At 37.2% G+C, this 13,233-nt stretch overlaps 1 protein-coding gene across 1 annotated transcript in view; it reads right to left on the bottom strand.

Moving 5' to 3' along the window:
* Positions 1 to 13,233, bottom strand: part of LOC139978566 (tyrosine-protein phosphatase non-receptor type 9-like) — an 87,824-nt gene that overhangs the window by 48,615 nt on the left and 25,976 nt on the right. Inside the window, exons 3-4 of the mRNA XM_071988879.1 lie at positions 2,108 to 2,197; positions 1,634 to 1,758 (exon numbers count right to left, since the gene is read on the bottom strand). Of these exons, the coding sequence (XP_071844980.1) occupies positions 1,634 to 1,758; positions 2,108 to 2,197 (215 nt within the window). The remainder of the gene's footprint in view (positions 1 to 1,633; positions 1,759 to 2,107; positions 2,198 to 13,233) is intronic.

Genomic DNA, 13,233 nt, shown 5'->3' with positions numbered 1-13,233 from the left:
GTGAGGGTACTTATTTAAGTTAGAAATATTGTACTGATCATTAAAAATTTATTGATTAAGTTCTATGAATCATTCACAATAAGGTTTTTTGAACACTTTTTTTTTTCTTTTTTTATGAAATCAAACGAATGCAATACAAGACTGTATTGAATAGCCGGTATAACCAGAACGCAATGTGGCTTGTTATTTTGATGCAAAACTTGTGCTTTTGTGGAAGTTAAGTCTTCTAAAGAAGTTTCAACACTGTGAATCCTGTCAATCCCAAATAGTATTTGAACTCCACCACAAGGTTTCCTGTTCTCAATATGTGGCATCAAGTATAGCAGGTATGAAATAGACCCATCAAAAACACCATTTGGGCTGTTGTCGTTCTTACGAAATACACAGACCTGAACAAAGTTGGCTGCGAAAAAGGCACTTTGGGCAAACGAATAAGGAGGGGCATTGACCGGTACTGACCGGTCATAGAGGGAGCACAGTGTTAGAAGGTTACCAGTTCACTCAAGTCAGGGTAGAGCAAGAGTGCTGAGGTTGTGGGGAGACAGGTAAAGAGAGGAGAGAGAGAACGCTAAGTGAATTATCTATTCCGCATATCAAAAAACAGCTTCAGATTGCGTCTTCTCCCTGTGGCAACTTACACACAAAGTATGAGATCGATCAAAGCTTCCTTTCTTGAGCGATCATGTTAACAAGGGTTTCACATTTTGCTCTCAGCTGACTTAAAATAACCTTTGACACCCACTAAACACAACAGACGAAATTTGTTTATTAATCACATTCAACTTTAATATTAACTTTGGAAAGGTGTCATAAAAAACACTGTTTAATGATCTTTGTGTACCTTTCCACACCTTAAGGTAAGACTTTTCTAGGTATCACCTATTCACTTTTTATCAAGATCATTCCTTCGTGGAAGAAACATCCCTACTGCTATCAACACTGATGATGAACAAATTCCCGCTGAGTTCAAGATGTCTCTGAGGAACAACTAATGTTGTCAATACAAACTGCAGTAACTAATAAAAGCCTTGCAATGTGTAACATAGTGTACAGTTGGGGGCAGCATTCCACAATGCTATTCTTCACATTGTACACATATGCAACCTGCTAGATTTAGTGCATATGCTGCCCTCATTCTGGCAAACCCCTTCTTTTCAATTTCTGAAAATAGTCTGGAACTATAACAACTTTAACAGCTATTTCTGTTCCATAGCAATGGAAAACACTCACACATGAAGCCAAAAATTTGTCATAAATGTAAATTTCCTTCCAAGACAAGATGATGAGGATCAACCAAGGATACTTCCTTTGATAAGCCATCATAAAAATATTTGAAGCCCTCACTGCTGAGTAACTTTTTACCTCCTTAAAAGTAACTTTCCATTTTGCTAAGCCAATCCCTGTCCCCCCTTATGTTTGTTTGTAATGGAGGGGGTGTGGGAGGGGGTCCATTATGCAGGATTCTATACTCCAAATTCCTTAAAATTCCCCCAAAACCTACTGGTTTGGGTGAGCGACGACACTTACATTTCTGCAATCTACAAAAGCTCTTTTCCTATCTCTGTAAACCATGTGATTGGAGCGTTTTAACACTGCACCCACCTAGTAGTTACAAACTAATTGAATTACTCACTTTGAGAGAGCAAAATCTAACTGGAAGACTACAGCCTGCAGCACCGATGAGGTGGAGGATTCACTCGGGTTGTGGCGTTTGGCAGAAAATACTGCAATGGCAGCACCAGATTGGTCTCTGTTAGGCTGGAAAATGGCAATGAAAAATGATCAGTTAGTTAACTTTGAGGTTGATATTTCATAGAAAATTATACCGATAATATTGATTGTTGTGTGGAGAACAAACTAAGTGAAGCTGGGGTGGGTGTATGAGAAGTGATCAGTATTGCTCCAAAAATATGCTAGAATATGCTAGAATATTGATTGTTGTGTGGAGAACAAACTGTGAAGCTGGGGTGGGTGTATTAGAAGTGATCAGTATTGCTCCCAAAATATGCTAGAAAGTCAAATAACAGTCACTTGATGTTCAAACTCCCGACAAGTTTCAGGCAAGCCATTCATTTTTACATTTAATGGTTGGATATCGGAAACTTACCAATAGTGCAAATTTGCCACTTGCTAGTTCCTTTGCAAGACCCTCGTTAAAAGGATTCAAGGACAGAAGATTTTCGTTCACTCGGAGTTCCTACGAATATAAAAAATGAAAATAAAGAAATAAAGAAAATTAAGATAATGGAGGATAACTTAATTCAACACATAACTGATATTGAAATTAGGTGTATAAACAGATAAACATATGAATTCATAACATGATATTTAAAGTGTCTTGAAAAATAACAAGACCACAAAACCTGCGACAACAAGAAAGGCAATCATCTGGGCCTCGCGCTTGTGATATCCAGAGGCATCGATACAGAACGGCAAATAAAATATTACAAATTGTTATATAAATATTTATACATACGCACTGTGATCTAATAAAGTACTGGTAATGTTCTTGTATTGTGCATCCAATGACCTTCTCTAAGGCCATAGCCCCCCCCCCCTCCTTCACTAATCTACCATGTTTCAACCTCCTTTCACATCAGATATTATTTATACAGGATTATTCTGTAACCAAATACACAACAGAGCTGCAGACATTTCAAAGCTATGATGATAACTGTATGTATCCTGAGCGAGTTTTTGATTTCCCTCAATAAACCAAACACATGTCACAATCCATATCTCAGAGCCATTTGTCAGAGACTGATAAAAATGACAGTTGATGTAATTTGGTACTGCAGAAGAGAGAAAGTCTGAAATGAGAAAATATATTACATTGCTGTACTGCAAGGGGGGGGCGAAAATTAGATTAAGGCTGAATATATCAACTTCCTTAAAGAAGTTTAGAAAGTTTAGAAAGATTGCCTTCCCCTTTAGACAAGTCTATCAAAAATTCTGGGAAGTAGAAAAAAAAGGTTGAAGGCACTTAAAGACAATTTGAAGATAGAGGATGATTTGGTTTCCTCTCTGTGCAGGAAGATCCTAATACAGTATGACATGTTAGTAAATGAACTGAAATGATATGAACCTGATTTGTTTATGCTACGGCAACTAGAACTCAGGAACTACCTGAGACATCCATCTTTGCCAACCAAAAATTAGGGCTGGAACAAAAATAATAAAATCATCCACTTCCTGTGTCCTGACAAGATTATTTTAACTTTGTCAGGACATGGCTTGACAGGGAAAAGCTGGCATAGATTTAAGTTAAATGTCAAAGAAAGGAAGGATAATTCACACCATGTAGTAAATTAGGTTTCAACGGTGTGTTTCTCACAACCTACAGGCTGGTTGGGAATCTCTTTGTACGATTTATAGTTTTATACACATCCCATTCTCCACTTCATCCAACAAAGTACATTGTTGCACTATCCTATGATGAAACAGGTAAACTAAAGAAGAATCAAGTAATTGATACAGTTAAAATTTGATCAAATTGTTTACAGTTCCCCCCCCCAATAAATCCCAACCCCTGGCATTTGAAAACAAGGGGTATGATTAGTTGTTACTTACTGTAGCCTACAAATGAAACACATCAAAACTCTGCCTAGATTTACACATGCACAACTAGACAAGATATGAGAATATATATATATGTCACAGAAATATTGTAGGATTATGCTAATTGTGTCTGTTTTTGTTGAGTATTAGTACAAACAGACTTTCCTCTAGTTTCAAACATGTTGCCACGGTAATGAACCCCTTGCAACACTGCTCCTCCTGCGTGAGGCAGATTCAGAATGAAAGGCAACCACACAGCATCTTGGTGTTACCAGCAAGTTTCTGAATTGTCCATCCACCTTTCCATGCCTACTGCAAAGTAAAAAGATTCCTTTTTCTTCCTCAATTTTTCCTATTTGGGTTAAAACATGAGGTGTTTTAGCATGGAAGAAGTTGATGCTGGGAGGCTAGGTCAGTGGTAGGTTGTTACACTAAAGTCACTACTGTAGGCAATGTATGGCTAAAGGTGCACTACCGGAATGATACCGGATTGGAAACAGGCAAGTGAGGAGTGGGATTGGAGACAGGCAAGTGAGGAGAAAGGTAGTAACTTATTGGTTTGGCTATAAATTAATTCTTCACTTCTCTTACCTATCTCCATGCTACATATGCGTTCAAATCTACCTCGACTACGAAACTTGGTAGAATTTTGGCACTGCCGCCCCCCACTGACCTACTTTGGGGTCAACAGTCACTTCCTCTTCCTTCCAAATTTACCACACTGAACAATGGAAGTAAATTCATCTTTGTCACAAAAATTGTTTTTTTTTACTGTAGCTAAGGTAGACTGCTTCAAGAGGGCTTTGTAACTGACAATGTGTACAACAATGTCCTATAACAACATTCAGTTCACTAGTTTCATGTGATTTCTACAGTAGTATTGATTCCCTTGTTTAATGTAACAGTGAGCATGTTAAGTCTTATAGTTCCCCTGTGCCTTACCTTTTAGAAACATACAAACATGAATACACAAATTCTGGTAAATGATAAAGTGTAATGAAAACCACTCCATAAAATACCACCAACTCTGCCAGCTGGATCCATGATCACGTATTTTTAACGAATTTCCTTCCATTGTTTATCTCCTTTACATGGAAACACAAGGTCTCTTCGGTTATTTCAAAACCATTTGTTTTCCAACTAATGATAACAAGCAGTGAATATCCTTGGCAGCTTTCAAAATTTGGACACTTTCCTAAAATTCCTCAGAAAGAAAACCTTTGAGATGACATGAAGCATAACTGCAGTAGAATGGATATTATCACACATGTATACATGCATTGCATAGTGATGGGAACATTAACATGGGATATCGGGGGGGGGGATGAGGGGAACAGACTGAACAAATTTCTACCCGGTCCAAGCCGTGACTACTGGTCAGGAAATTCATAACAATCTCTATCATCATTCTCCATTTACAGTTCCATTTTTAATCAAGGTTATTATGAAAGGGAGGGAATTATTCACGCAATTTCATCACTTGTTGATATTCCCTTCTATCTTGATCGCACTTTAGAAGTGGAAAATTTTGGTGGAAAATTTGTCACCATTCCTGCCTGAAAGACTTTTGATCAACTATATTCCTTTATTATTTACATGCGTACACTTTACTAAATAATCTCTAGAAGTAACGCCTTTGCATTGCATGCTTGCACGCTTTCAATGCAATGAAACTTGACCTTTCTACTTTCTTGGGCAGCTCATAAGTAGACCACCCCATGTCGAATTAAGTGGAACGGTCTCCAATGAAGTCAGTGTTGCAAAAAGGTGAACTTGGAGTCTGAAATCTTTGAAACTTTCCTAAGCTTGCAACATTGACATTGCACTATTAAGTACAAGATAGCATTTGACACTACTGAACCATCCCATCCTACTGATCCCAGGTCATTGACAGATCATTGAGCTGAATATACAGTTTTTATGTACAACTTTCACTACTCATTGTAAGAGCACTTTAATTATAAACATTGTAGGAGCACTTTAATTATAAACTCAGCTTTGTCTAAGTTTCAATTTCAAATGAATACAGAAGACTTTTAATTTGTTGAGATCTTGGATTTGCAACAGTCACCTGGATATGAATATTTTGAGTTCCTTTAGGATAATGTAGTTAAATTACATACGTTCTATATACAAACATTTCCACAAACGATTTGAGATATTATGCATAAAGTAGCCTTGTCACTGCTTTTCTTCTGTCTTCTTTGTGGGTTTGGCTAAAATATCCAACAAACCATTCTCATCAGTCCAAGTTTGTTTGATTAAAATAAATCTTATTCTAGAAGACAGTCGAGGCCCAACTAGCTGTCCACGCTGCGGTATTACTATCACAAGCCTAGGTTCATTCAAAACACCACATCCAATTGATCAAAAGAGACAACTCTAAACTTAGACATTCAGATCCAGATTTAATATACTACTACCGTACAATTCAGATTCACAGTTGTTTCAAGTGAAGAGAAAAATAATCCACTTCCATGATAAAAATGTTCAGTCATGAGTCAGTCAAGATAAGAGCTTTATTTGACCATTCTAAAAGTGAGTAGTACGGGTAGATAATATAGTTAAACTTACTTTGCCGCCGACTGACGACAAAGACCACGAAGACGACATCAAAAAGCTGTCATTTCAGATGGAGCAAATTGACTGAGAGACATGCTTATTAGGCATGTGGAGCCTCTTCATTGCTTAACCTGTTTCATTCAGGGATATCTCTCGACAAGTAGCGTAGAATGAGTCACATGTATGGTGATAGCTGCATAACGCGGCCTGACTTTGTAAGGATATTTGAAAGTATTCGGGGGCTGAGTCGCAGACGAAAGAAACGTCATTATAAATTAATGATCTCTGTAATCAATAGGGGATGAATTGAGATTGGAAAATAAAAGAACGTCTATGAAAATTCAAGCTCAACCTTAGAAGACAATTCTTCAGCTTTGTTAAATATAAATTCCCATTTCATGGACTTGTGAGTAGAATATACTGTAGTTTCATAGAAAATATAGCATTCCATCATCGAGACACAGCTGTTTGACATCCACGTTACCAGAATAATTACTTCTTCACTGTCATTATTACCAGAAGACAACAATAATTTGCCTTAGCATTGTGGATTTTCTTTTTACCATTCTGGTATAAAATTACAATGTGTTTATATTACAATGTTAAAGTTAGACAAATTGAATCCACTCACTGGTCTATATAAAATTCAAACATGCAGCACAGGAGCGTGTACATTTCAAATGATACATTGACTACAGAAAATAACGCACAACGAATACCAATACATCAGTGGAGCACAGACTTCATACTCATTATGCATCAATTGGAAACCATAAGATTATGAAACCTGAGTGTGAAAGCTAATGTAGTCTACATAATGCAAAGCGTAAACAGTAAATTGTACCTGTGTTTATAATATTTATTGTGCATCTGGTACCAATGTTCACCAGAGGCTTGTGGCTGTCCATGACTGAACTATCAATAAAAAATAAACCAAGTCCAAAACAATGACAATACCTAAAGGCATGGCCAGTTCATCCTTAAACGTCATCAATATTGCCAGCAAATATGCTAGAAAAGTCCAAAAATGGACAGCAAGCACTTTATTGTCACTGCAAAAGTAGTCACCAACAATGAAGCATGTAAAGTAATTGCCTATTCTACTGTAACCTTCTCTCTTTTTTTCTTTTCAAGTCTTTGAAAGTGAAATAAATAGTGTAATTAGAAAAATTACAAATTACAAATTACAAATTCACTTTTGCTCAGTGCAAAATTCAGATTCATGATTGTATTTCTACTTCAAACTCCCATCAAAAGCTTTAAGAGGTAAACTATTATATATAGGTATATACACACATAGTAGAGAATTGCATTGATACATACTTCCAAGGATAAAATAGAGTGTTGGAAAATACTCTTTCTGCCTTTTCCTGCCAAATCCCCAACATATCACCCTCTACATCATCAATTACATTGGGGAATTAATCAGTTTTACTGAGAAGTACTCTAGTTGGCCCTTTGACTGTTGTAGTAAACCCTCGACAGTGTATAAATTTAAGAAATTTGAAGTGGTTGTCCCCGGGACAACCAGCTCACCAATTTTTGGTTGTCCTGCTGAAATTTTGGTCGTCCTGTAAAGCTATAGTAGTTTATCTTTGGAAAAAATACTTGTTTGGGACTCCTAAGGAACCATGAATGTTGAGCGATTTCATGGATTCTAGATAAGTAGAAAAATCTGTGTTTCTTTCTGCGGCCTTGCTGGATTTTATTTTCTAATAATGATGACTGCAGCAAAGATTATGTACATTAGTTAGGTACATGATGTTTTTCTGCAGAGCGTAACGATACAATAACCACGTGGTAAGCTGTAGGTGCGTCATAGTACTGGCCAAGTGTTTCAGTTTCAGTAATGCTATTAGCGAAAAAAGTTTGCGTCCCAGGGACGCAAGCCCCCGAAAAAGTTTGCGTCCCGTAAAAAAAGCTTGCGTCCCGATCAAACACCAGTTACGTTTATTGTACTAATACTGTACTAATACTAGTGTAGTATCACTGCCTATACTTTGTGAATGTTATACACAATATTATAGGGCAGATGGCTAAGTGTCTTAGCTTCATTGTTTGACAGGGGCGGCCCGGCCCACTCCTCCTTTCGCCCAACCTGCCGTTTAAAAAAAAAAATTACCCCCAGCCCCCTCCTTCATCCGCCCTTGTACTTCCCTACTCGCCAACCCTGTAGTAGCTCCATGCTTTGACCTTGCAGCGCTTCCAACAGCCAAACTCTTCAAAATCACTGTACCTACAATGTGCATATCTCTCGCTAAATTCCACACAGTTCACTGTACTACTGCATTTACATAGGCCTGTTCGAACTTCATTTTCAACTACACATGCGCAAATCATCAAAACCTGATCCAACATTTAACCTGGGCTCTTTGCAAACAATCATCTGTGCGGAAATTACAGCAGGCCTATGTGAATAGCTTTTTACGCAATGTCGAGTAAAAAATCAAACTTCAATGTTCTAAAGTACAGAAGTTTACACACGAATGTTGCTCCAAAATAAACTTTACTGAAGCACGTGGTCAATTGAACCGCGAAAAAGTTTGCAACAGAAACTACTGTGGTATGAATGCACATTTCACATTAGCAACTCTTATTGCAGAGAAAAGAAACATACTGTGAGATAAAATATCCTTTCAGGATCAGATATGTAAGCTTCCCACAAAATTCATAGATTGTCTCAACTCGTAACATTTTCTGATCAAAACAATGATTAAAATATTACGTGATAGTCTCAGGAACAATTCAAGTGCATCTTCGTACCACCAGTGATTGTTGTCAAAATGTACGCTACAAATATGAGACAAGGCCTAACGTTATGATATTTGAGTGCACACATATGGTAGCCTTTACTACAAACTTTGTTATCTCTACACGGGAAAGTAAACGTTGCAAGTAATTGTTTTTAAACAACTTACTTCGTGTTCATTGAGCACTGAAAATGCAAGAATGTTTGCAGACAATCGGTAGGGACTATTAGCCAATCAAATCACGGGAATCTTGGTATCGCATAATTGTCTATTCTTAGCATGAAAATCTCTGTAATGAAGTTTTGGTAACCATGTACCTTGCAGTTGATTGTTATGAATAGATATATTTATTTTCAAACAAATTCAATGATCTGTAGGAGTAGGAGAACTTTTGGTTCTTGTAAAAAGAAGTTGTGGTTTTTTGAAAAGAAATAATGAAAGATGTTCAGTCAAAAATGTGTTTTGTTATGTTTTCCGTTGACCTAGTCGTGAGTATGTACTTGGTGTTTGTTTCTCAAAAAAAATGTTGTGTATGGGCGTGGTCTTTGCCCGTGGGGGTAAACCTGAACTATGATTGGCCTTTGTTCACAAACGGACGGAACAGAAAATACCATGAATCTTGGTCTGAGTGGTCCATGTCAATGTGAGGGCTTGGCCTTCCTCAGGCTAATAGAACGTGCGTATACGTCTACGTATATTATTTATTAGATGAAGGTGGAGTTTGGAATGAGTTTCTTCTTATGTGAAATTTAATTTTACGTTTTTGGTTTCACGCTTGTTTCCGTGTCTTTTTCCGTTTGTTTCATGGAACATTAACCAGTCTTTTCGAAAGTTTTTGGTTGTCCGCCGGGCAACCAGTACTTCACGATTTGACAAGTTTTGGTTGCCTGGCAGGTAATTTGGTCGTCTCGGACGACCGTTAAATTTACACACTGCTCGATCTGTAGCCATTTGTTCTAACTCGACACAAGTGCAAAATACTTTTGAGTTTTTCAAACCAGGATATTAGTGAGTAAATAAAATGCAGAGGCATTGGAAGCAATGAAACCGAACATTTGGAATGTTTCAGTTCCAGCCCTGGATGGCTTAATTAAGGTACTGTAGGTTTTTCCAAACAGTAACAGACAAAAAATAAATCCTAAAATGAGCTAAAACATGGATAGCCACCCATTTGTGAAGTGTAAGAAAGCCATTCAGCTTCTCCTCATGCACATGTGACTGCCTAGCCTTTACAAATATATGCCTTCCAAGCTAGGCATATATAAAGCCTTAAGATGGATAAAAAAATACTTCCCCAAAACTGACTGGTTTGGGGATTCGAAGCGACGATGCTTACCTGTCTCCCCCTCAACATCTGCCTATCTACTTAAACTACAAATTGGAACATTTTAGGCTACATTGCGCCCTCCCACCCTCTCTGGGCCCCGCCCACTTGCATAGCTTCCGAATCTACCAATCTGAAGGAAACTATGCAATCATTCTATTAAGATTGGTTTCAACATTTTCTCCCATCGACAGGGAGATATAAATCCTAAAGATGGATAAAAATACTTGCAAATTCTCTCTAGCTCATAATCACATATTATTTTGAAAACATAATTAAATTTATATTTATTGTCAACTTTTACACAAAGTAGTTTTATAATGAAAATATAGCATACAAAGGCCTAACAAAGTATAGAATTTATCTGAAAGCTGAGCATATTGGTCCTACATGGCTGATTGGTCAAAGCAATGATCTGTTCATTCTATCACCCTCATGTTTCAAAATTTCTCACCCAGAAGGAATAAAACAAACTGACGTACCTACTCTTGACCTGCTATTTATTAATGACACATATCCTTCATAGTTCATTGTACATGAATTATTATGCAAATTAGTCAATTTCAAACAAAAATTGTAAAAAGGTTGATTGATAACTGAATCATATCCTTATTGAATAATTTACCGATTTAACTTGAAAACTTGTAACTTGAAAATCCATTTTTTTTAAATAACAAATTAAAGATAGGGGATGTGGACAATCTGAGCTCTTTAATATAAAGCAAAAGTTGAACAGATTTCCCTGGAGAATAATTGACCTATTAAAAAATTTACTCTTGAAAAATCAAGTTTCTAAAGCAATTCTTTGGGGATCAATTTTGGTACAGTAGTCTGATGTGAATATTAGCAACACTCACCGATATAAGAGTTCATAAAATTTGCCAGAAAAAGTTTGCCACTGCAGATTTTAAGAAGCATATTTGAATATTGGAGGAAGCTGGCCGACGAGTGTGCAGTGCTAAGATATTAGCAATTTTAGGACAAAATGCTGTAGATGGGAACTTAGTGCAACTTGAAGAGCCAGGCAGGGATCAATAGATGAGTGCAAATACCCCAAAGCTTAATTACAACCACAATGACGCTCACCTATCTCCCTTCGACAGAAGTACTTTCCCATCTATCGTGTCGTACAAATCGGCAACAAATGGCAAGTGCTGTCCCCTGATGACTTACAAATGGCAAGTGCTGTCCCCCGATGACTCTTACAGCTGTGTCAAGATACTGATTTGTTTTCCTTCCCGTAAGATCTACTACGTCCAAAGTACACACACAATGTCACAGGTACAAATACCACATACGCAAAATGTGAAATCAATATTAGCTGATATCGTGCTTACAAACCGATACCTCAGACAATGGTACAGTATAAGAACATAAACTATTTCAAAACTGCTAGTTGTGACAAACAAGGAACAATTTTTGGTCAAAAAACTGTAAATATATTTATATATAATTCGAGTTGGCTAGCATCATGTTTGATCTCTAGTGTAAGGCAAAATATGTCACCAAAATCAACCTAGTATTGTTCGATACAGGTGACAAACGCCTACAGCGGACTTGCAACCTTCCTTACCGGTTTCGAACCTCTGGACATACAATCAGCATCCATAGCCTAGTGGTTAGGGTATCTGCATATAAAGCGGGAGGCCCGGGTTCAAACTACAGATCACTGATACAATGTAATAGTATATACAGGGCAAATTTTTAATGGTAGTCCAGTCGTCTCATACGACCAAAATTCTGTAGCTGTGGAGGGTGTCCAGTATGCGACTAGTTGATTATATCAAATTTAGATTGCCTTACAGCTAAATACCTCCAAAATGATCAATTCAGTATCAACCCCAAAGCTGGTGTTCTATTCACCAACCTATACATATCTCCTACATTATACAGATCATTCAATGTTATTTTGCTACATTTTTCCAGACAAATAAATTTGCTGTTTTGACAACCAAAACGCCAGGCCTGATCGTCCGAGCATCGACCGGAGAAAATCCTTAAACATTTGCCCTGTAATAGTACGTCTGCATAGATGTTAAAGCAAACCAAGGTTTACAAGGGGAAAAAATTTAAAAAAACATTCACCAAGTATATGATGATATTGCTACCAGTCGTGCAATTACCTTTATCACAGCCTCTCACACAGTTAATGTAGATAAGACTTCAACTGTGTGTGGCGATTCTAAATATAGGCCAGCATATATAGGCTAAAGAGTACTCGATGCAAACTCCCACAAGACCTGCATCAAATATAAACCTAACTAGATATGCGAGCCGCTCTTGGCTGAGAGGTACCCACCCATTTGACATTTAGGAACACAGTGCAATGCAGTTCAAAAATTATGAGCATATTTTCTCTTCTTTAACTGGTCGTAATCTTGAGCTGCAAATGATAATTTGCGGGTAATTAAAATTGTGGAAGATAAGAATATATCTTAGTGGATAACATAACTTTCCAATGGTGGCATTCCCACACAAACAGAAGATCAAAGGTTTTGCATGGGACAGAGAGCTGAAATGAGTGATAATAAAATTGTGTCCATATGTTGATAAATTAGTGGATGCCGCTTATATACACATCAAACTAAAACATTTATAATAAGAAAACACGCGTCGTTGACTGCTTTGTGCTTCTAAACAGACAGCCTAATTTTCAACTGGTTTGGGTGTTTACCAAAACTGAAACTGTCACCGGTAGGTACTGTACATCACTCCGATCTTGGAGACAACAAAATCCAACATTTTGCACTGACCCCTTCGGATAAATGTCCTTCTCATTTCGGATCTAAAATTCTGAAACTTGCAGTAGAGTGCATGTGAACAGGAGAAAGCTCAGTGAATTATTTTCATTTTAAAATTATGTTACACTCAAAGTCATTGCAAAGATTAGTCTTGCTTTATTTTGAAAAATTCCCTTTTCTAGTTAATTGTACCTTTCTGTATCTGGATAAAAATAGATCTGCACATTAAAAGCAGTAAGAATTCTTGTTCCAATTTCAAGCACTATCAATTTCTCCCAGTAATAATTTACCAAAGATG

The sequence above is a fragment of the Apostichopus japonicus genome, chromosome 13 (assembly GCF_037975245.1).
Source record: "Apostichopus japonicus isolate 1M-3 chromosome 13, ASM3797524v1, whole genome shotgun sequence".
Taxonomy (NCBI): Eukaryota; Metazoa; Echinodermata; class Holothuroidea; order Aspidochirotida; family Stichopodidae; genus Apostichopus; species Apostichopus japonicus.
Note: the sequence above shows the minus strand (reverse complement) of the source record. Positions and strands in the feature narration are given on the sequence as shown.